Here is a 24535-nt window from a genome sequence, read left to right on the forward strand (position 1 = left end):
AATCGGCAAAATGTATGAAAAACGGCCTGCATGTGAAACGATGGCACATTGTAAGAAAGAATTCTACGCTTGACGACTGTTGCCATAAAAACAGATGTGCTCAAACGGAATGTGATTAGCTTTGAAGGGTAAATTGGAGTAAATTAACAAGTAAATGAATGTAATACAGAGGATATTTACTTTCAGTCAATTATGTCCCTTGATTCGAGTTCTAACGGAACTCCATGTCCTACTCGCTATGCAAAACTAAAAATAAAACTAAAGCACTTAGAATGAGGGAAAATACCGTACAATAACACATCATCGGAGCAGATGAGAATGATTGTGATCAAAACAAAACTGCGTAAAAAACATCACAACGTGGATGGAAATAACAGCGGTGGAAGTACGAAAAGAGAAGAAAACGCGAGCAAGAAAAACACTTGCAAGGACCTGTGGAGGAAACGATCAGGTTACAGTTAATGATTTAACTTTTTTTCATCGTACCACGCTCCACACGCTAAAGGGAAACCCCACGGTTTAGTTTTTCGAGGAAACGAGCATATGCCGCTTTTCTAACACAGCGACCTACTTTTTGGCAAATTTCATGCGTCTGGAGAAGGGTAAAAACAAAACAACAATATACGCATTACCCTACAAATACACACACAGCCACACATAAATGCACATGGTTCTACACGGTTGGGGATATATTTTTGTTTTGCTTTCTGTAGTTCTTCCAAATGCGTGTATGTGTACGAGTTCCTTTGGGCGAATCTAAATTCATCTAATACATGCACGCCTAATAGTCGGAAAGGATGAAGGAAAGAAACGAGCAAATACAAACACGATGCCTTTTTTATTGGCAGGCGCCTTTTGAGTACCATTTTGTAAGGAAAGAACGAAGAAAACAATCCGTAAAACATACCACGACCCTCGCGGGCATGTGTTATGTAATTGGAGTGCTCCGAGGCGTTCTTTTATGCTTCTTGTGTTCACCTGGAATCGTCCGAGAACCCTTCATTTTGAGAATATTTTTATTTTAATCTTTCTTCAGATTTCGCATACAATCAAATGAAGTTCTCGGAACATGTGGATGCGCTTAGGACCAACTTGAGAATAATTTAAAGTGTTCTTGGAAACTTGAAGACTTGTAGAAACTGCTAGATGCAAAGACTCACGCAAGCGAATATAAATAAAAACTGATATTGTTGAATATTTTTATTTCATTCTTATGCTTGTTTATTTCAGGCAGTTAGAACTAAACATATTAGAAACCCCGATTAATGAATAAAAGATCGCATAGATTTTATATGAAAAAACCATGAAATAAAATCAAATTCAAAATAAAAAAATGTTGACCTCATGTTTGGAACCTGCGTTAACATTAAGAAAATGTGCCCAGTTTGGAAGTATCCGATCGAAGCATAAATCATTTCGTAAGAGTTAAAATCAAAAAACGAAAGATTATTGTTCCTAATTTATTCACATAATCCTTTGAAGCGATCTTTACTTCTTCAAGCAATAATCACTTCCGGTAGGCTTAGATCACTTGAAAATGTTACCAATAAATTTGAATATTTAATAACTGGTGTTATTAGTAAAACAACCGCTACAGAACTGTTCAGAGCCGAAATGTTATGTTAATGTTCAATGGGTAGTTCAAACTGCAAATGCAAAATTAATCAAAAACGACGACATGAGCAACATTCACAAGATAATTGACAATGTCGAACGGGATTAGAGTAACGAAATTTTCCCAAACCAATTGTGGTGATTGATAGTGTCGTTACAATTCTAAGTTTGCGGCGATGATGGACGAACGTTTCCGCACTACCGTTGACCTAATTCTGACCCCAATTTTCATGTTTCCCCACCGAACGCAAACCGTATACGTGAAAGAATCCATTATACTTCGAGCCAAATCGGAAATTCTGCTCAACTTCCGTCCTTTTATCTCCCGCCATCTGTGTATGAAATAACCATGGCAGCCTCCAAGCGGGACACTGGAGGGAGGGGAATCACCGCCACCGACCAGCGGCCAACCGAATCCTTCCGCAAATGGTGGCCGGAAGGCCGAGTGGCAGAGGGTTGTGTGGGCGCCGTGTGTGTTGTAGATATTTTTATGATTTATTCCGAATGCAAACGGGAAATGGACAAAGTTTCCGGGATGAATATCCTTTTCGCCAAAAATGTTGGCCTATCGGAAGTTTCGACCATTCGGCCGCCCGGTGACATCGGGGAAGAACGAATCGAAGGAAGGAGTCGCAAGGCGAAGCCAGCGAGGGTGGTAGAGCGAAAATTAATGTTCTGTTTCCCCACACAATCCGGCCTGTGGCATGCAGCCGTGGCGCCCAAGAGGACAAACAGATCCGATTGTGGCGTTTATGCTAGTTTTATGTTTCTTTTTATGTGCCCGTGATGACATCGATGATGTCGAAGGAGTTGATGAACGGGCCGCTGCCTTCCCAGGCGGAACTGTCAGTGAATTGGTGCCACTCGTGAACGGCTTAAGACAGAGGGCCGCGCCCGTGCAATCGATGGGCAGAAATGTGAACAATCAACAAGATCATCCATTTCCACGAAGCATCCTTTGGAATCGCCCCTAGTTTTCGTTCCCTCCTCAAGGTTGGAACACTGCCCCCGGCCATTCCCTCGAGTGACCCTCGAATGTGTCGTAATTTATTCAAAGTTCACCATAAATAAACCGGTTGCTTCCAGGGCAGTTTACCGAAAATCCGCAAGATGAAGTTGTAGCCGGGAAAAACTTACGTGTGTCCCACTGGGCGCAAAGGGATCGTCGAGATTTTATTTTTCCTTATCATCCAACTCTCGCCTGGTCGCTGGAGACTATTTAGCCATAAATGCGGCCGAAACGCTTCCAGCGACAATTCACTGCTTCACGCCGTCACTCCTTGCCAGGCACGAAAGGAAAAAAAAAACAACGCACCCGAGAGTGGAAACTTTAGCACAGCTTCCCCGTAACCCTTGGGGTTCTTTTTTATCGCCTTTTTATGCGCCGTATGTAGATTAAGAACGTGTTGCGTAAATTTTCCTCGCACAGAGAATCGCATCTCGCCTGTCGGGCGAGGTTTGGGAAGTGAAGAAGGAAGAGCGTTGTGCGGGATTGTGTTGTTTTAACCCAGGGCCTCAGCAACTGTGACCAGAGTTTTTCCCGGTAGAAGCATGATTGCTTGAAAGTTTGCATCCGTTCTGGTCAAAGGATAACAACACCTTAGCCCGGAGGTGTGCTTCCTTAATCGGCCCTTTGTGCCGGGTGCCGAAATGAGTCGCCCGGGACTGGCCGGAGGGAATAGGTTGTTGCAATCTCATCTAGATGGGAAATTAATGGCCAGATACGACTATTGCCGGTAGTTTAACGAAATTGAGGTTAGTAGGAATAAAGTGGTATGATGTTTGAGGTTTGAGCCTTTAAGAGACGCGGAATCACACTCATATAAGCCGACAAAAGCTATAAGAAGGAGAGCAAATTTAGGGGAAAATTCACAGTTCTGCTTCGAGTATTTATGAGGTAACGCATTTAAAAATTTCTCGTAAACAAATAAATTGTACAAAAATAATAAACATTTAGTGTACGTAGAATAAAACCACTTGAAAGACACGATCCCACGATAGGTTGCGCCTAAAGTTATGCTACATGGCAGTACGATGAAACTCGGTGATCGTCGATTCGATCTACAGTAGAGTCCGCACGACGAGGGCACGGTTTGCCTACGCTTGCGGTTTTCGTTGTTAATCTTCTGTTTTTGTAAAACATAACCTCCTCAGAGCACGCACACGCACAGATAGCAGTTCTCATTCCTATCAGCACGCTTGTTTTTATCACCCGGCACCATCAGTCACCTCCGCCTTCGGTCGACTTCCGGGCCGCCCGCGCGTCGCTGTCCTCTGACCTCCGTTCCGAGCGGAACACAATCTAATCGGCCGGAGGAAAACGTTCCCGAGCGTTGCGTCCCATCCCGCTGTGCGTTTTATATCTACTTCGGTTATGCTACATTTGTAGTAAATCGCATAAAACCCTGGCTGGTCCGCGCCGTAACCGCAACCTCCCGTGCTAGCCGTGATTTCCATGTTCCCCCCGGAGGGGCCGACGGTTCGGGACAACGGAAGGGCGGAAATGGTTGCCCAAAACGCTGTCCTGCTGGGTTCCCTCGAGCGGAATCGTCCACATGCACTCCCTCGTGTCCTCCGCTCAACGCGCCTAACGTTCGTTCATTCCTTCCTCGTCCACGTGGGCCCGGCGTGGGTTTGGCGAAGATGGACGTTTGCAAAAAAAATAAAGTAACTCAAAATAAAAACCCTCCCGAAACACTCCCGAAAAACCGGTACGCCTTTTATACTTATTTATTGTTATTGCTGGTCCCGGGATAGAAAACAAGCATTTGCCCGTACATTCTGGTCGTGTTTGGTTTTAGGGGGGTAGTCCGAATCCGGCCGTTGGGAAGCGTTTCCTAGCGGAATTCTCGTCGGCTAACCCGGCACGCTAGTTCCGTGCGCTTGGCTTTGATTTCGTACGTCCAGGGGTTCGGGTCAATCCTTTAACAATAATTTAAGATGAAGTTATAGACACAAACTCCCACTCCTGGGAGGATCCCTAGTTTCAGCTGAAATGTCCCGGGTTAGGTTGTTACCCACGTGAGTAGGTTAAACGTGGAAGCTAGAGGTTGTGTTTTCGGTATCGAATGCATGAAGCGTCTTATTTGGCACGGGCCAATGTGTAAACACCATTGCGTAGATGGACGTCGCATACAGATTTTTCTTACCATCTGGGGACTTATTGGAAGCCTACGACTTGGCGGCACTTGGTTTGATAAGTGGATTAAATCCTATGTTTTTGTTCGTAGGTTATCTTCTTCCCGCTCGTCACCTCCATAAGGTACGGGCCCTTCGAAGGACATGCCTTTCGTCAGCGTTTTTTTTCCCTCCCGGCAGTTAAAGGGTTGCACAGTGTGGGAGGAATCATAATTTTAATTATTTTTCCAATTACACCTAAATATTTAACGAGTCAATTCGTGTCGACTGCGCCGGGCCCGTGTCCGAGGTTTCCTTCCGTCTTCCCTTTTTTTTTACACCGATTTTTTTTTTCAATTATTTTTCACCAGCTGCTGGTCAACTAAGGATGTTCAAGAAAGGAAGGGGAACGGAAAGATGGAAACAAAAAATCCTTAGAAATAAACCATTGTGAAAACGCGACGAGATTTCCCAATTTGTGATTTTCTACCAGGTTGTGTTCGAAATATTCTTGTTTTCGCCTTCACCCTTCAGCAAGCGTACTTGGCTTATCCGCCAGAAGCAGACGGTCGCCGACGCACGCGGTGGGAGGACACTGTTGCCTTCAAGCCAGCAAGCCAAATGCAGCTAGCCTACTAATGAATGATACATTGTTTTCCGCATGATGCCGTGAACGTCCGAGCGGCGCTTCCGCCGTCCTGCGATCGATGGTTTTGGTACCAAAGGACAATAGAAAAGGATGTTGGTGTGGAACGGGTTGAGGGAGGATAGAAAAATCTTTAGCTACATACATTTTTTCAGTCCTAGAGCCGGTGGGGGTAGTTCTTCTTTTTTCCATTTCACCCCGCTGCACAGCCCGTTTCCAATTTTATTTATTGCCTCCAGCGAAAGGGCGCCGTTCACTTGTTCAGCTCCGAACGCGACACGCGTTCAACCCTTTCCCAACGGTTCACCCATTTTCTTCTTCTGAGCAGAACATTTTTTTAATTTTACAAGTTTCACAGCAAAAAACGGTGCCGTCATTATTTTCTGCTTCATTCTTCATCCGGCAGGCTTGGACGAGCGTGGGCAAAAATTATGACAATACCATGGTCTCCACGCTTTCCTCCCGCCGAGAGCTGGAAAAACTGAGCACTTAATTACACCCGGGACACCATCGTTCAACTCCTTCGAATACGCCCCACCGAGGGGCGAAATAAGCAACGGTCAGGTTCGGACAGATTTTCACGACTTACACTCGACCGAAACGCTCCACTGGAAAAGCGGCAGAGAAACAGTTTTAATGACCACGCCTTGAGCAAGAGTGTCACAATTCACAATTGTCGCACCGCACGCGATCGAGTGAAAGTGACAGTTAGGGGATGATTTTCGTTTTTTTTTTCGCGTTTTGCTGATTCGCGATAATGATAAGCCGGGGCGTGAAAATTTGATTTCCTCCGCCCGGCATGCGGCTCAACTCTTTCGCTGAGCACTGTGGGAGCGTTTTCCTGGGGCGTACTTGCCATGCTAGAACATCTTCATCCCGATAAAGATATGATTTTCTAATCGTTCATTAATAACTGCTTACGGAAAAGCCGTTCCCGTCGCTGGAGGAGATTGAACGCAGTTGAACGTATCACTCGTAAATCCCTTCCCACTTTGTGTTTCCTTTTTCTCGCTGTGAAATTTCCACCAAGTGGGGCAGATAAAACACACATCGAGTACACAAGTACCATCAGCGAGGCTTTCCGCTAACTTATATTAAGTGGATTCTGATTAATCTTCCGTCAAACCCCTTTCCAGGGACGACTGTGAGCGACAACCCAAACCTCCCGGCGTCTCGCGTGATATGTTCTTCCTCCGACAGGCGGCCATATAGTTAATATATTACGGAGAGGACGTTCCTCCGTCCCGAACACCTTCTTCCATACACTAGACGCACTTGTACGACTCCCTCCGTTCGAAACCTCGCTCGAACGTCCTTCACCCACTTTGCGCGTTCCCACGATTTTTTAAACAAATTGTATGCTCGTCCTGTACAAGTGTGTGCACTCCAATGGGCGCGCGAATCTTCTGGGACACCCCCGCCGAACAAAGATGGGTTTCCACGTCCCTAAAATACTCGCAAAGACGGGGTAAGTAATGTATAAAAGTCGTATCAGCATAAATCACAATTAAAATGCGGCAAAGTATCACATCTTCGCGGTGCGTGGCCCTCAAAATGACGCACGTGATGAGGAAAACAGGCGGAACCGCGATGGATGGATTTTTCCTACTAAGCAATCGATGCAAATTCCTAATATGGCACACCAGGGAGAGTTTGGAGGCGGATTATTTATCGGGTGATACGATATACGATGGTGTAATCGGTTTTACGGCGTTCTTTTTACAACCATGAGCCGTTTCACCGAAAGCCGTTTTCGCGGACACCAACGTGCTGCGCCGGGAATTACCAACGGAAAAGAGATTGATGAGTAGCGGGGAAAAACGAATCGTTAAAACGATATGTGAAGTACTGATAGCTAGCATGATTAGAATCGGCCATTAGAAGGGCCATGCTAAAGGGTCGGCATTGTTCTACTCATCTCGGCGTCGCTAATTGAACACACTTAACTTAATTATAATTTGCTTTGGTAAGCATCATAGCGATACAGCTCCAAATGGAAAGTGCGTTCAGTTGGTGCAAAACTTGACGCATGGAACAGGAAACGTTTTTAATTATTTCAATTTTAATTAAATGGCTCGTAGATGCATGGACAATTCTGAAAAACTAATTGTTCATTCGGTTAGGTGAAACTTTCCCTACAAATTCTTTCAATGACAAAAGAGCCCATTTCCAACGCGCTGGATTTTAAAAGGAAATGTTTCTTTGTTTTTAATATGCGTAAAAAGAATGTCATGTGAGTTGTAGCCTATGGAAAATAATGCCCGGAAAAAAATATACGTATTATGTATTTGTTGTATGTGTAAATTTCATTTCGCGCTCAGCGGTTGAAGGCGCCACATAAAAAAAAGTATTTATAAAAAGTGTTCATAATAGTATATTTTATGATTAACAAACAATATCGAAAAATTAGTTGAGAAATTAAATTCTCACTTTGTTATTCTGTATTTTTCTGCAATCTTTATTTGTTATTTAAAACAAGGAACGCTATATTTTCCGTATTGCAATATTGTTTTGTAAACCTGTTTTAAGAGAGCCGGTCGCAGAAAAAATTACAAGCAACGGGCGAACAATGTTGTACAGTTTCTAGCTCTCGATATTTTATCACTTGTTGAACGTAGCTTAAACATTTTATTAATAAAAACATAGAAAAACAAGTTCTACAACGTGATGTACAACGTTCCGCATAATAATAAAACTTGATTTTAAATATTTATTTCCGCTTCAGTGTTGATTTTGTATATTCCATCTGTAGAAATAACAAATGGGATCTCCATTGTCAGCATATCAACTATCATTTACATGTCGGGGTCGATATATTCATTCGACTTGGACTGGAAGAAAAATGTTATAAGGTGAAAAAATTGCAAAAATTATATGTGAGCATACAACAAAAACACTTTACATTGAGAACGGTACCAATATGACCAACGAAAGATGCTCAAACTATATAGCGAAAGCAACTGAATTGAATAAAATTATTTTACAAAACTGAAACCAAAAGACCGGACTAGAATTGAACTCAACCAAACATAACAGAGTTCAAAAATGAAACAATACACCTATACACGTACAGCAGCCTCTAGCATTGTGCAAAGAATTTTCGGGTGTGTTTTTCATTTGCTTAATGTAAACGACATTGTATAAATGCTGGGCTTATAAAATCAATTTATGCGTAAGCCGCCGTACGGAAGCTAAAATAAAGTTCGAAAAAAATGTGGGTGTGCTGTTTGCATATGATTTCGAAGTCGAGATCGTTTAAGATAACTCTGTTTAAAAAAAATTATTTACTCATAAACCGGTTTTTGTCGTTATTCAACTAACAGGTTTTGTTTAAATTCCTGGACCAAGATTGGAGTTTAAATTTTATTTTCATGCTATCAGTCGCCAGTCAGGTACCAACCTTTAGCTCAGTCGGATCAATTTCGACATGGAGCTACTGCTCAGATACAGTGTGTTTCTCCTGTTTCAAGCTCTCATAGCATTGGCTTTCCATTTTCCGGACGATTCAGAGTTATCCAACAAAAAATGGCGTCATGAAAGTTATTTAGGGCATCAGAATCATTCGAAACAGAACCAATTCTTCAAACAGGAGCAACGAAACAGTTTCGGAGCAAACAAAGCCCGTAAGTATGGAAACTGCATCAAGCTAAGAAGATTAGCAGGCACACCATAAATCATTACCCTACTTTTTTATGCAAATTTATGGTATGTTTTAGGAAATTAACTACGAGACGCTTTACAAAAACAAAAAAAAATCAATTAGGTCACACCGCGGTAGCAAAAAAAAAGTGTTAACATTCACCAAGAACCATCGCAATATTTAAAAAAAAAACCGGTGTATGCGAATGAGTTTTCTTTTTAAACTTCCTGCCACAAACGCCATAAATTTTAACCGGGACTAGCGGGTGCAAAGTTATGATATGATAGGGTTTAGTGTTGTTTCCCCAAATTCAGTACGCCGCGCTTTAATCGAGCAAAGGGAAAGCTGTATAAAAAATCCATTCCACAAAATTTCATGCTTTACAAAATGTGTTGATTAGGCAAAGTGGAAAAAATACTGTTTAGTGGTAATTAAAATTAAAAATGCGATTGGTTTATTATTGCGGAACAGTGGAGTACAAGCCGAGCAAATACCGTGGTCAAGTATTTTGCTTCATAAGTAAAGAGACGTTTGAAATTGTTTGTGTTTCAATGATGTAATGAGAACCTTCTTGTTTAAAATGAACAAACACCGAGTAATTGTGGTCTTGAATACTGGTCGTGCATTACTCGAAGAGCATTGATTCGTAACTATGTTCGACAACAACAGATTACAACAATGCTGACAAATACGGTAGAATATTTAAACATCGTGTAAAACCCTGAGCCTTGACAACATCGAGGATTCCAATATATCTCTGAAATATTTTTTTTTTTTTTGAAAACTATAACCAGTTTCTAAAAGACAGTTGAATGGTATTTCCTTGGTCAACAACTTTGTACCTTTGCCAGCCAGTGTAAATCCAATCGAGGGCCAGACACGCGTGTTTGACTAATGCCAACATTCAGTCGCTGAGTCACCTCCGATCGTGTAAACCTCTGTTAGTTGGATGTTTGAGTTGCTGCTCAAATACAACGTTTACCTTGCACTTGCCCGGTCAAAGCTCGCCTGGGTTTTTGCACACGCGGAAACAGGTTCCTATGTTTGCCGTGCTGTTCAACACTTTTTCGATGAGCGACTGCTAATTGCGGTGCATTATTATGCAAAAACCAGCGAATGCATCATCAGGCAGTATTTGAGCTTTAGCTAAGCTTCTTTGTTGGCTGCCTGATGTCAGCTCGCCAAGGGTTTTGTTTGGCTTCTTTCTCCTTCCAACCGGTTTGCGGTGAGTCCTTAAAGGGTTTAGAAGCTAGAATTAAAAGAGTATTTGTGCGACCGCTTGATCGTGTCTCGTGGAGGTGTGCCAGCGATGGAAAATAACGTCAATCTGGAAAATAACGTCACAGTTATGTGTTTTTTTATTTTGGGTAAACTGGGTAAAGTAAAAGAAAACTTCAAAACTTCCCCAACCGTTTCGTAGCAAATAGTGTTCGCCAAACAGAGCATACTGGCGAAGGTGCGGACTTCCCGTATTATTAGTGGCCGGCAGAGCTCGCCGACAACGCTTCTAACGATGATTTCAAAATAAACAGCCCGATGTTCGTAGATGTGTTGATTGTGGCCCGCTGGCCTCGCGAAGCACCAGACGAACATTGCATACCGGTCAAACCTTTCCTCGCGAGACGTACACTCGAGCGAGACGCCGTAATAACGCGGCGGTGGTGCGAGTGTTACCGATCGGATCGGCCGCTGTTCAACTTTTAGTAGCTTATCGGAGCTCGATCGCACTGGATGTGATTGGAGCATCCCGCGACCACGGTGTCTACGTGCCTGGTTCGATTTAACCAAGTGCTAAACGGTCTCGAGGTCAACCTCTGAGGCAACGAAGGAGCTTCAGGCAAGTTTAGGACAAGTCTAGAGGTCATAGCCCTTCCGCATCGGCAAGTGTAAAAGGTGTAAAAATGGTTCGTTCCGTTATACGACCCTTTTGGGCCGCAGTGATCGTACTACTCGCCGTCTGTATCGGAGGTTCTCATCAGCAACGTAAGTTTGCGGTGTTTCGCTCTATTGGGTTCTTTTTATTAAGGTCCTCGCAAGCTGCGGTCTACCCGAACCTGCGATCATCTTGCTAGCACCGAGTTCTTCAGCACGATCGTACAGTTTGCGTTACAAGTGGCTTTACATTTGTACAGCTGTTTCTGGTTTTTCTGGTTCTCGCGACTGATTTGGTGTGCGTTTCGGAAGGTGATGCAAGCAAAATTGAGTGACCTAGAGTGACACAGTCAACCGACGAATATGAGGCTAAAGTTAGCTGGGACCGGTTTTCTCGACAGTTACGACCAGAACGCACCGGTGCCAAATACCGTATTCTGTACGCGTATATTTGTTCATGTTTGTTTATGTATGTGTGTGTATATTTTATTTTAATGCAAAAAATATGCTGGAAGTTGAACCAGATCAAGGCCAAAATGATGGGTGATAACAAGCCCGAAGCGGAAAAAACACCATCGTTATAATCGCGTTCCCTAGAGTCCCGAACAGGGCCAAGGTTACTGTTGTGTCAGAAGATGAAGCTGAAAGCCGATTTGTGTTTCATGTCGTACTTGTGAATTATAGCCTCCATCCTCCACTACTTGCAGAATGTACGACCCCGACAAGGTTGCGCGGACGCTGCATCTCCATCTACGAGTGCGAGAGTATACTGAACTTCTTCAAGGACCGTCTGCTCACCTGGGAGGAGCGTGACTTTCTTCAGCGCTCGCAATGTTCCGGGGCAACCTCTGGCCGCGCACCGTACGTGTGCTGCCCAGGCAATGGCGCGAGCCCGGTAGTGGCACCGACGGGCGCACCGGCAGCCACGGTCCGCCCAAATACGGCTGCTCCGGCAAATGACGTCTCACAGCAGCTAGCTGGTGGATTGTTGCCAAATCCGAAGAAAAACGAATGCGGCACCAGTATCGGTATTCGCATCTACGGCGGGGAGAATGCAGATATCGACGAGTTTCCCTGGTTGGCGATGTTGCAGTATGAAAATAGGAAGCTGGAGCGCAAGTATAGCTGCGGTGGATCGCTTATCAACCAGCGCTACGTTATCACCGCTGCGCACTGCGTGATCGGAGAGGTGGAACGTAAGGAGGGTAAACTGTAAGTGACCAGGGCTCGAATGACTGCAAAGTCGCAAAAACGTCTTCAAAAAAATTGATCCGAGTGTCTTACCCGTTGGTTTCGCAGCGTCGGAGTGCGGTTGGGAGAGTACAACACCAACACGGAGATTGACTGTGTGCAGGAAGATCAGGAGCAGATCTGTGCCGATCCACCGATCGATGCCGGAGTTGAGAGCTCTCTTCCTCACCCGCAGTACGACGAAGCGTCACATGCTAACGACATCGCCCTCGTGCGTCTCGCGCAGACCATCCAGTATACGGATTTCGTGAAACCGGTTTGCCTGCCCCTGACGGACTTCCGTGCGTCGAACGAGGGCGAAGTGAACTACGTCACAGGCTTTGGGCGCACACTGAAAGGTGAGGGACAACGGATTGAATTTCATTCGCCTACATCGGGCTGATAAAACTCGTCGCCTTTTCGGGGGTTTTTCCAGGTAGTCGCAGCGTAATCAAGCAAAAACTGGGCATCAAGGTGTACAACCATGAGCGCTGCAGGGAGAAGTATGCGACGAAGAACGCGGTGATTACGGCGAACCAGCTCTGCGCCGGTGGTGAGTTTGCCAAGGATTCCTGCCACGGTGACTCTGGCGGCCCGCTGATGAAGCTGCAGAAGGTCTGGTTCCTGGAGGGTGTCGTATCGTATGGCAACCGGTGTGGTCTCGAGGACTGGCCTGGAATCTACACGCACGTGCCGGCCTATATGGATTGGGTGCGGAGCAGCATTAGAGCGTGATACGGCTAACGTGACAGCGCATGGTGTTTTTAGACAATACTCGTCCACGAATTTTCGTGGACCTTTTTTTAAGTTACGAAGTACATAGTACGAAACACCGTAAAGAACTATCGAATGACGAACAAACTTTGTTTGCATAAGCAAAATATATAATCTAAATAGTTAAAAAAAAAATCTTTTATATCGTGTTTGTTTCGATATTCGCTTCGTGTTTTTTATGATTGTAAAGAATCCGTCACAACATTGTAGGAAAGATGTGAATATTACTCGATGGCTAAACAATTGCAAACAATGCCTGATTAGGCGCTTAATCACGGGTGCAATCACCATATTATGCGCTATTTAATACATTATTCATAGCATTGTTCATAGCTTCATACTGGACAATCACGACAAGAAGGGTTATTTCCGCCGGGTCGATTCGTAATTGTCATCAGATAACCTTTCTAGAGTTACGCAGATCAATTAACATTTATGCAGTCAGTTAAAGGGTGTGTATTTTACCAACAATACTCATGATCATAAATATAGAAAAAAATCTGACAAAGTTTAATAATTTCAGAACAAATCTACTTTTCTAACTATTGATTGTTTAAAAATTACACTTTTCGTATTCTATTAAATTTTTATGTTGGTGACTACTTTGTTAATAAATTTTTGGATTTGTCTTTCACTATCAATTATGAATATGATACACTCTATATTGTTCAATCAGAATCCAGCGCTGTCAGAAAGTTTTGGTATGGTGTGGTATTTTTTGAGAAAGATAGCTTTAAATAATTAATACTTCGATCCTCGTCGTTCATTTGAATTTAAAGTCCTATTAATCGATTTTCCCTATTACCTGTGTTACACTCACTTTGAAATTTGAATAAACAAATATTGGAAAAAAGACATCGTACAATAATAATTTGATTTGTTTGTTTATTTTCCAATTTTTTCTAGAGGGAAAGTTCATTGACTCATTCAGTTCGCCGAGTGCTACCAATTAATACTAAGAATAGTTGCGTTTTATAAATGTGCGAAAACCTTTTTAATAGTCTAAGTATTTATGTTTTTCATTAATTAAATTCATTCATCAATTTGCTACGGGCTTTGTTATGTGCACTTCGTTTTCAACTTATTTGTATTGTAGTTGAATGCATCGGTTGCATTCCGAATTTACAAATCTAACCGCATTGATGAGTATATGTGTGAGGCGTTAAAATACAAACCAAACCCGTAATCATATCAACAACCAACCCGATTACCATGCTATTCGCAGCTTCCACTTACACAGGCAGACGGTAACCAGTTTTTTATAACCTTGAACGCCTTCTACAGGCCGCCGCTTCGATCGTGTGGTGTGCACCTTTGGCAGTTCAGTTGATCTTGGTTCTTCTGATCGTCGTGATCATCATGGAGAGTGCGTTTCGGATCGTTGGTCCAGCGTTTGTTTTACTGCTTTTTTTGCTCGGACCCGAGCAAGCCGTACGCTGTCAGGATAGTTGTCGAACGCCCGACCATCGGGATGGTATTTGTCGATCGTTGAAACAGTGTTCCAGCATATACAATGAATATTTCGAATCCGACCGGGTGCTGACGCAAGATGAGATCGAATTCCTCCAGCAGCTGAAGTGCAAAACGAACGAAGTGACAATCTGCTGTCCGGACGGGGTGACGACTTCGGACAGAAACCTCACTTCTGAACGCGGTAGCTTACCGGATCCGAAAGAGTGGAAGTGTGGACTGGATACGCTGTCCGACCGGATCATCGGAGGGAATGCTACAGCGCTCGATGAATTTCCCTGGTACGCGCTGTTACAGTACCGATCGAAGAAAGGCACACTGGCGTTCAATTGCGGCGGTTCGCTGATAAATTCTCGTTACGTTCTCACGGCGGCTCACTGTCTTGCGAACAAAAAAATCGACGATGGTGAAACATTGTAAGCGAAATCGTGCTTCGTTCGATTTAGCTCCGACCCGTCAAATTTATTTATCCTCTTCTTGCTTTTCAGGGTTTCTGTGCGGCTCGGAGAGCATAATACCGCCACCGAGAGAGACTGTGTAGAACAGGAATCAGATTCACTGGAGGAAGATTGCGCGGATCCTCCACAAAACTTTGGCATCGAAGAACAGATAGTGCACCCTGGGTACGATAAAAACGGCAAGTACCAGCATAACGACATCGCGTTAATTCGGCTCGACAAAGACGCCCAAATCAACAACTATGTACAGCCGGTGTGTTTACCGACGAGCAACTTCATCCCGACGGCGCCAAATGTGAACATCACGGTTGTAGGATTCGGGCATACTGGACGTCAGAGTATGTACTCCTGAAGATAAGCTGTCTCTGTCAATTTCGTTAACTTATGCCCCTCTATTTTTCTCTATACAGGACACAGTGGCATCAAGCTGAAGGCAATGATTCCGATATACCCCCGAGCGGAATGTGAGAAGAAGTGGGCAAAAGCGAATCTTATTGAGCAGCAACTTTGTGCCGGCGGCATATTTGGTATAGATTCGTGCAGCGGTGACTCCGGCGGGCCACTTATGGTGCGCCGACTCTACTGGATTCAGGAGGGAGTCATTTCGTACGGAAACCAGTGTGCCCTGGAGGACTGGCCAGGCATTTATACTAGGGTCTCATCTTACATCGATTGGATCAAAGAAACTATCAGGCAATAAGTACCGATCGAGTGGAATTGCCTGAATCCACTGACCATATGCAAAGAAAGAGATTGTGTGCAATAGATTGATCGACTTTTTCGCCCTTTTAAGACTTTTTATATGAAAATGTGTTTCAGACGATGGAAATGTTTGAGTAATAAAATAGCGTAGAGTTCCGCCATAGAAGCGATCGTAGCACTAATTTTGTGAATCTTTTCCGAATGATCTCAATCGTGTCGTGTCGTTAGTTGAAGTGCGGAACCATATTACATAATTGATTTACTGAGTACGGAGCAAACTAAGCTATCATACAACGTTTTAAAGCACGTTGGGACTTTGCTTTCTTTAGTGTTTCTGAGGACGAATCCTAGCGTCTTATTGGCTATAGTTCTCATACTATTACAGTGAACATGAAATGTAAGGTTATTGTATATACCTAAGTCATGGATTGGATAGAATCTGCTCAATATTTGACCTTTTAATTGGTAATCATAGATAATAGGCTATTTTGTCCTGGGAAAAGATTCATGTCACACCACAGACTGAGATTGCTGAGAGAATCCTCTAACGGTAATCAATCGGTGACTCCGCAATACCACATGAAGCCGTTTGTATAGAGTAGTACAGTGACATTTTAACAAGAGCATAATTGTAAATTTCCAAAAATAAAGACAATTTGTTTTTGATAAACTATCAAAACTATGCAGGATAAAGAACCGGCAAAAACTCTGTAAAATGTTATAGTGTTGACCTACGGGTCAAATAACGCATTTCCGGGAAGGGAAGGCACTTTAAAAATATATATTTCCGGAATTTGATGTTCATTGTTTCGCATGTGCTATATATTTAGACATTTGGAAAGACCTTGAGTGTTACGATATTGAGAACTTTGTATTACACCAATTGATTTGGGTTTTCCGCGTAAGAAGAATAACCAGGGAGAAATGGAAACGTAAGCCTAGTTTGATTCATCCCGCGACTCGGCCTATCACCATTTTGTTTGGGATGTGTATGCTAATAATTATGACGTTTGCAAACAAAACAATCAAAGGCGAAGCAAAACGAAACACTTTAGTTTCCCCGTTGATAACCTTTGATCTGGACGCCATCACCTTGATAACGTACACATTGATTATTAAAGGATTCAGGACAGCAGGTTGTTTGAGGCGATTAGAATATAGGCCCACTAGCCCTGGGACAACCCCGATAGAGGCACTAATTCGAATCTCGCTCGATACCGGACTCTCCCCGTATAAGAGAGGATAGACTACATAAGGCAATTACGAAAAAAGTCAAAGTACGACCGTTTCATCAAAGATGAAAAAAATATTATCAATTCCACTATAGATTGCAATAAATGCAAGCGGGATTTGATATGAATAGCCCATGTTTACGCATCCTCCTGAAGGATCCTGAAGAACAAACTGGAAGTCTCCAAAACTCAATTGCAATTATTAAACAGCATACTACCAAATATGTACTGACCTCAAGAGACCTATCTCACCTATAGGCTATGGAAATCCCGTGATCCATTACACTAGAAATTCCCGCCCAATAAACAGGTCGCCAAGCCAAGTACGCGCTTCTTACGCGAAGGAGGAAAAACAAGACTTGGAGTACTTGAGCTCCGGGCGTAGAAAAACGAAACCGTTGAATGATGAAGACGGTAGGTACAGACTGTTTCGGGGCGACAAGAGCTTTCCCGCGTCTACTGCTGGTGCTCGTGGCGAAGTTGGTGGTGGCGATCTCTCCGTTACGGAGGAGTTTGCTATGTTCTCCCCATGTGTAAGAAGTACATTACCGGTGCTGTGACCCACACGGCACCTGATCGTGACGCCTTTTCAGGGGATTAACGAGTGAAAACCGGTGGGGGAAGAATCACGTGTCAGGCGCTCGCCAAAGGAACAGCGAATCGCGAAGTGGTAAAAGAAAAAACATATGCACATGTGGTAAGACGATTCCTTACAAACACCGAGGAAGCGTGAAGAAAAGCGAGAGCTTTTGGGGGGTTCGCGCGATCGACTGATCGCAAGAGATCCGCTCTCGCGCGCTGTGTATGTTATGTTGCCGCTGAGACGAAAACACGATTCGCTTCGCACATACATTCTTAGCCATAAGACGTTGTCGAGCGTGCGGTGCTTTATCAGCTGCTCGGAGCCGACCGTCATTCTACTTGCTAGTTGAGAGTCCCACGGTCAAGATCATGGGTACCGGAGTGCGTTCGTTACTGCCATCGTTGGTGCTCCCGTTGTTTCTGTGCGGGTCGCTGTTAGATGTTTCGCGGGTGTTTGCCTCCGAAGGTAAGTGGGCATCTTCATCCGCTTGCATCTTCATTCCGCTTTACACTTGTGGATTCCATTTCTTATTTCTTGTTTCATTGAGATTCGTCATTGATTGGGCCTTTCTTCCACTGAACCGTTACGTCCAACAGAGGAAGCAGCATGGGATCCGGTGCGCCTTTGCGACATTCCAAACGAGGAAGCTCCGGGCGAATGTCGGCCACCGGGTGAGTGTGAGGCGTACGGAAAGATCAACCACGTGTCCAACCTTAGCTCGATTGCGCGCTTCAGCTTTATCAAACAGATCCAGTGCAACGGTTCGGAGCCGGTGCCGTATGTGTGCTGTCCGCGCAACAGCCATTCCTACCGGTAAGTAACCCTAAGGCGTCAGGCAGACGCATGTGGAGTACGATCTCCCAAAAACAAACCCATTTGCCCGGAGATTGACGCAAACGGCCGGAGGAGGTGACGGAGAATTTGTGAGTCATAACGAACCACCAGAACCGTAATAAACAACAACCTATGAATTATCGGGGATTTTTTGGACCTGGCCCCTGTTTCGCACACCTTCTAATCGAATAGCAATTAATCGGGCCCATTGAAGACGAACAGAAGTTCGCTGCTGTACGCGGACGGGCATCAAACAACCAATTGGCTGATGCCTTCAAAGTGTGCCGTACAGCAGGAGCACCATACCGACTGTTTAGCACGTTGACTGTCACGCCACGTCAAAAGTGGGTGGCAGTAGCCAATAGTTCTAAAAAGTTTCAAAAGCGACAAAAAAGTGAAAGCAAAAGAAGGAACAAATAGCCAAGAAGGTTGGCCATAAAATGCCTGAAGTATACCAGAGAAGGTCCTTTGATCTAGCGCAGAACTTTCACCTGCAAGCATTAGCACGTACGCAAGAAGTAAAGAAACAGTATTTCAAGCTGTTGTTTCACCAATGCTCAAGTCGTATGTAGATTACGGTGAAAGAAAGGATTGTCACTTTCGGTACCAAGTGCAATCGTAAAACGAAATGCACCTGTCCTCCCGTATACGATGCATCTGGAACGAGATGTGTATGCATGCGTACAACGACAGCGTTAAACGCATGGTGATAGAGACATTACTAATTAGATTGAAACAGGGCTTGATCAAAGCGTGGGAACAAAGACAGAGAAGGAGAGATCGGTTAAGATCAGAAAGTGGATTCTATTGGGACTCCAGCAAGAATACTAGGAAAACTCAACAAAATACACACATAAGCGAGGCGACATCCAGATGCCCACATAGAGTGATAGGGTTAAAATTCAAGCGCGATCGCTAGAATCAAACGAACGAATTATGATTCAATTGAAACTTCAGGCATTTTAAATATACGATGTACACATTAAACTAAGAAACCGCTTGGCCAATCAAACGATAAGTATCAAACGAGCCGATACGTTGTTATGCATTCCACAGGTTTTGTTTTTTATTTCAATGTTTAGTATATTTGAAGAATGGTTCAAAAATTCACCAAGAACTCTTGAGTTAGGAGTACAGCAAGGAAAAAAAACAAAAGAAACAAGATTCCAACTTGCAGCAGCGATTCTATTCCGAGATTATTGTTTGCTTCGCAGTTACTTTGCATATAAATAAATAGTATCGGAGGAATGATTATGCAAAAACAAGGGTGCCCGGTACAAATACATAGAGGTGTGATTTCATTTCGCTTTAGAACAAATTTACACAATCCATCGAAAACGAATACCTTCGATTTGTTTGAGCCATTGAAGACAGCGATGAGTATGGTGTGCAACTTTGCAAGAACACAGTTACACTTGCTTTTACACATAATAATCACTGGAATCTATGAATGAACTGCAATAAATAAAGTGTTTATACTTAATATAAAGATTATTTAGATGAAGCCATAAAAAGTCCCGTTGATTGTGAAATACGTATAAAAATGACATTTGATTGAAAATGTAAGTTTGTTTAGGAGTAGCATTCTATTGACTGAAATTCAAATGCCAGCACCAATCCTTAAATTAAAAATGTTCTGCTTCGTGAATAGTAACTTGGGCTTGCAACCCGCTATTTGCCAATTCGCTTCAACTAAAAATGATAGATGAAATGATGATGCCCCATAGTATCGAAACTACGATTGGTTGAGTGCACGTACAATTTTAGCTGCTTAAAAAACCTATGCTAATGACTCCAGCTGGACCATTGCGCTCATATAAATTGATTAATCGTATTGAAAATGAAAACGAAGCCGTGAATCGTTCACTGGAATTTTAAAACATTCTTTCGATTTATCTGATATGCCGCGACTTAAAGATGGATCTGTTATTGTAATGTGTCGACATCTTCGTGAACCAAATCTATGGGGCTTCCCTTGAGTTTCAATATTTTATTATTCCAATATTAGCGTATCGTTAATATGGGACGGGGCGAAGTTCGTTGGGTCAGCTTGTAAATTTATACATCTTTTTACGACTTCGTGTTGTTTCGTGTGTTCGCACTTCGGTCGTAAACCAGTTCGTTACATCGATTCCTAGAAAGTCATCAGGAGTCCTTTGCAAAGAAATTCTTACCAAGCACTAGGAATCCCACCTATCAACGAGTGGCTCTTCTGATACCGAGAATTGCAACCGATAACGCGAAACGCTTTAAAATAATTACTCCTTTATTAGTTAACGAGAATTTTACAACGATGGCCAGCGGGAGTTAAAAGCCAAAGGGCAACCGGCAAGTGATAAGGTTTTCCAAACAATACGTTGTATAAATTTAATCTCAAATAGTTGATAATTGTATGAACCTAATCTCAAATCAGTATGTTCCGAATCGGAATCATATATTTGCGTGAACAATGTACGAGCGATGCATATTCTTTGTTGTATAGGATACCGATCAAGAATGTAATACGATTTGTTTTATGCATAAGTATAGATGAACGAGCAATTTACATTTAATGTATTTCGTAAGTATAGGTATTCCCGCTCAATAAACAAGTCCACAAGCCAAGTGCGCGCTTCTCTCGTATAGGGGAGGGATCCAGTCTCGGTTGGGATTCGAACCCACGCCGTCGAGGTGGTGAGCCCGATCGCTAATGGGCCGACTTTCTAACCGGCACTACCGCTCGGCTGTCGCGGATCCATAGCATGGTCAAAGGGTCATATTCAAATGTGTAATTTTTTAGAGTTTCAAATTTGCTCAAACTTGAATATGGTCGTTAGCGCGTGCATTAAAAAACAAACGTAAAAAAGAAGCATCGGTAGTTTCAAACCAGAAGCAGCCACAAAAACATCAACCGAATCAGAATATTTAATCAGAAGAAGCAGCTTCAGAACTCTTCTAGTGTTGTTATTTTGGGTCAAGTGTGATTTGTGTTTCGTTTGATTGGTAATAAAATTTAATTTCGATGAAATTTTTTAACATTACTTGGAAATTGTTTACGAGAAGGAAGCGTCCGATACACAAACAGTATATAGCCGATATACAAACCTATCCGATAAAACGACTCGTAGATAGCTGTTGGAACCGTTTCGATCCAATGAAGCTGGCCGAACAAAAACGACGTCGCGACGGCGATGTTTTTTATTTATGTATAAAAAGGATCGAAGGATTCGCCTTCGGCCTCTTCTCAAGACGCAAGATTGGAAAAGCTATGTAATTTTTCGGCACAACGAACCACAAAACGAACATTACGTGTAAAATAAAGTTGTAAAATATAAGGCAAAGAAAGCTGGATGCCTTTCATTTTGGAAGTACGATTGTTGCAAGTGCGATATGCATACAAAGTGTGTTTTTTTTTCGTTTCACTCTTATCATCTAGTGAACCGTATGTGAAAGAGACAGATAGATCAAAAGATCGTGCCTCGAGTTGGAATTCGATCCGGTCAGATGACTCGTGTGGTATCCGGACTACCGTGATGATTCGCGGCGGTCAGCTGGCCGAGCTGGATGAATTTCCTTGGATGGCGATGCTGCTGTACGAGCGTGGTAGGTTTAAAATTTAAAGCGTTAAATCTGGTTTTAAACTTTCGCCAACCGATTTTCAAACTTTGAATATTTCCCAGTTTTTGTAAGGTGGCTTAACAGATTTATTTTACGTTTTTCCAGAGAATAATACATTGGTACAAGGTTGCGGAGGCGCTCTGATCAGTCGGACCTACGTGCTGACGGCGGCACACTGCGTGACCGGAAGGAACTTCGAGCAGCAAAAGGGACGCCTGTAGGTGACAGTGTGCAAAGAACGATCACCCACGAAGACGTCAACTGATCACTAAATGAGTGTTGTTTGATTTTGTCTCTTCGCAGAAAGTTCGTCCGCCTGCGGGAGTACAACATCCACACCAATCCCGACTGCGTGTACGAGGATAACCTGAAGGATTGCTCGGACGACAAGATTGACATGGAGCCGAAGGAAGTCATTCCCCATCCCGACTATAACTCGGATTCGTCAAACCAGCAGCACGACATAGCGCTGATTAAAATCGAGCGTACACCACCGTTCGATGACTTTTTGCGTGCGATCTGTCTCCCGATGCAGAACTTTGAGGACACTAACTTTAATCGCATATTAATAAGCGTGTCCGGCTGGGGGCGAACAGGTTTATGTAAGAGACCTTATTGTATCATCGTAAGGTCCGCTAATTCATACCGAACATCTTTTTCTCTTACAGTTAAAAACGATCTAGGTCCAAACGTACTCAGTCCAATCAAGCTGAAGCTGAGCCTGCCGTACGTTGAGCGCAATTCGTGCAGCAAGGCGTTCCAACCGTGGAAGTTCATGCTCGGTCCGGGCCAGATGTGTGCCGGAGGTGAGCATGAGAAGGACACTTGCTCCGGTGACAGTGGGTCACCACTGATGAGCTATGACTTTAAACGGGCTGTGTGGAATATAACGGGCATCGTGAGTCTGGGGGTGCGCGATTGCGGCGTGGCAGGGTTGCCGGGAGTCTACACGTACGTATACCACTATCTCCCATGGATACGGACGTACATGCCTTCGTGGGACGATTGAGATGAGAGAACCATGCCACAAAACCATGCAATGATTTTTATTACTTAGGTTTGGTATATTAAAAAGTGCAATAAATATTGAGTCATGATCAATATTGAACATCTATATCGCTTGCTAAGACTTTAAACCTTTTTACATATCCAGCCATCGGACTCCTGTATTGTCCTTACAAGCTGGAAAATGTATAGTACGTCTATTTGACCTATGCGCCACTATAATACCGATTATATCCTCCCGAAGTCTTTGTTAACCCAGATAAAGGTCAGATCAGTGAAAGTCCTTTCTTCATGTATCGTTATGAGCGTACTGTTTTCTGCAAGTACTGCTAGGTTTTTTTTCTATGTCTCCAACACAGGGTCAATCAAAGCGTCCTTGTGTTCTGCCATATGGGATCATAGCCAGGCTTTTCCAGAACACAGTGGTATCAAACAAAAGGCAATGATTCCTATATTCTCCCGAGCGGAATGTGCGAAGAAGTGGGCAAAGCGAATCTTATTGAGCAGTAACTTTGAGCCAGCGGCATATTTGGTATAGATTCGTGCAGCGGTGACTCCGGCGGGCCACTTATGGTCCGCCGGCTCTACTGATTTCAGGAGGAAGTCATTTCGAAAGGAAACCAGTACACCCTGGAAGACTAGCTAGGCATCTACACTAGGGTCTCACCTTACATCGATTAGATTAAGGAAACTATCAGGCAATAAATCTGCAATGAAACAGATTATGTGCAATGGATTGATTGTTTTTTTTTCGCATTTTTTAAACTTTTTATATGACAATGTGTTTTATACGACGGAAATGTTTGAGTAATAAAATAACATAGAGTTTAGATGTTTGTTCTGCATGGCTGAATCATTTTTTTACATTTCAACCATTTACCTTTTTTAACAATCAACCGTCGTTTACGCAATGTTTCCAATCCTAGAAAAAACAGTGAAAGTGATATGCAGAGTATGACTCCGAGTTTCACCAGATAAGTGATCGTACTGTCAATTTTGTAAACCTTTTCCGAATGGTCTCAATCCTGTCGTGCCAATAGGTGAAGTGCGGAAACCATAATTCATGATTGATTTCAAGTGCTGAACGAACTAACCTAACATACAACGTTTTAAGCAACGACAACGACTTACAAACATTAAATTTTCACAATATACAACTAAGAGACATAACACATTCTACTGGCTTCTACTTAACAACCTGCTTAATGCACACGGCACACTCGCAAACGTTTACAGCCTCGGCAATCTCTCTAGGCATGCTGTTATACCATTGTATACCTTTACAAAACAAAGAATTTCTAGCAAATACTGTCGAAAAGTTCGACGTTCTAGGATCATGAGCCCTTCGAGTGTTGTACCGGTGAACGTCAGAACCCCTAACTACTCTTTCTCCAAGGTACCCCGGCAACAAGCCCCTCAGGAGTTTAAATATCAGTATCATAGTCTGGTACACTATCCGCTACTCTACCGACATCCATTGCAAGACATCCAACGTAACAGCAGACGGCGTGTACCGACTACAACATAACGCTAACCTCATTACCCTATTTTGCACTTTTTGCAACCTTTTGAGCTGTGTCCGATTGCCGAGGAACAATATTGATGGACAAAATGCGGTGAGATAATTGATTGGTAGAGGTGAACTTTCCCAAAAAAGTTTAGGTTGTTCCCCAGTCTACTCATCACCCCACACTTCTTTGCCACCTTAGCGATGACCCCATCAAAGTGTGCACTGAATGTAAGCCCGTCGTCAAGAATGAC

General features: G+C 43.3%; 2 protein-coding genes across 2 annotated transcripts; both read left to right on the forward strand.

The window, feature by feature from the left end:
- The first annotated feature begins 10860 nt into the window (after positions 1-10860).
- Positions 10861-12942, forward strand: LOC131289957 (CLIP domain-containing serine protease B9-like). The gene is made up of 4 exons (XM_058319309.1): positions 10861-11000; positions 11597-12101; positions 12189-12478; positions 12556-12942. The coding sequence occupies exons 1-4, from the start codon at positions 10919-10921 to the stop codon at positions 12852-12854; spliced, it is 1176 nt and encodes a 391-aa protein (XP_058175292.1). The 5' UTR covers positions 10861-10918; the 3' UTR covers positions 12855-12942.
- A 1299-nt stretch (positions 12943-14241) lies between these two features.
- On the forward strand, positions 14242-22778 carry LOC131284953 (uncharacterized). Its single transcript, XM_058313811.1, has 9 exons — positions 14242-14779; positions 14852-15159; positions 15232-15516; positions 17684-17803; positions 17935-18151; positions 21588-21754; positions 21875-21986; positions 22073-22371; positions 22438-22778. The coding sequence occupies exons 1-9, from the start codon at positions 14253-14255 to the stop codon at positions 22776-22778; spliced, it is 2376 nt and encodes a 791-aa protein (XP_058169794.1). The 5' UTR covers positions 14242-14252.
- Positions 22779-24535: the final 1757 nt, after the last annotated feature.

The sequence above is a fragment of the Anopheles ziemanni genome, chromosome 3 (genome assembly GCF_943734765.1).
Source record: "Anopheles ziemanni chromosome 3, idAnoZiCoDA_A2_x.2, whole genome shotgun sequence".
Classification (NCBI taxonomy): Eukaryota; Metazoa; Arthropoda; class Insecta; order Diptera; family Culicidae; genus Anopheles; species Anopheles ziemanni.

What these genes read in the sequence shown, in the direction of transcription:
- LOC131289957 (XM_058319309.1), top strand. Translation starts at nt 10,919, where the DNA reads ATGGTTCGTTCCGTTATACGACCCTTTTGGGCCGCAGTGATCGTACTA. An exon ending in CGGAGGTTCTCATCAGCAAC is followed by an intron (nt 11,001 to 11,596) that starts GTAAGTTTGCGG and finishes CACTACTTGCAG; the next exon opens with AATGTACGACCCCGACAAGG. An exon ending in CTTTGGGCGCACACTGAAAG is followed by an intron (nt 12,479 to 12,555) that starts GTGAGGGACAAC and finishes GGGTTTTTCCAG; the next exon opens with GTAGTCGCAGCGTAATCAAG.
- LOC131284953 (XM_058313811.1), top strand. Translation starts at nt 14,253, where the DNA reads ATGGAGAGTGCGTTTCGGATCGTTGGTCCAGCGTTTGTTTTACTGCTT. An exon ending in ATCGACGATGGTGAAACATT is followed by an intron (nt 14,780 to 14,851) that starts GTAAGCGAAATC and finishes CTTGCTTTTCAG; the next exon opens with GGTTTCTGTGCGGCTCGGAG. An exon ending in GAGCAGCAAAAGGGACGCCT is followed by an intron (nt 21,987 to 22,072) that starts GTAGGTGACAGT and finishes GTCTCTTCGCAG; the next exon opens with AAAGTTCGTCCGCCTGCGGG.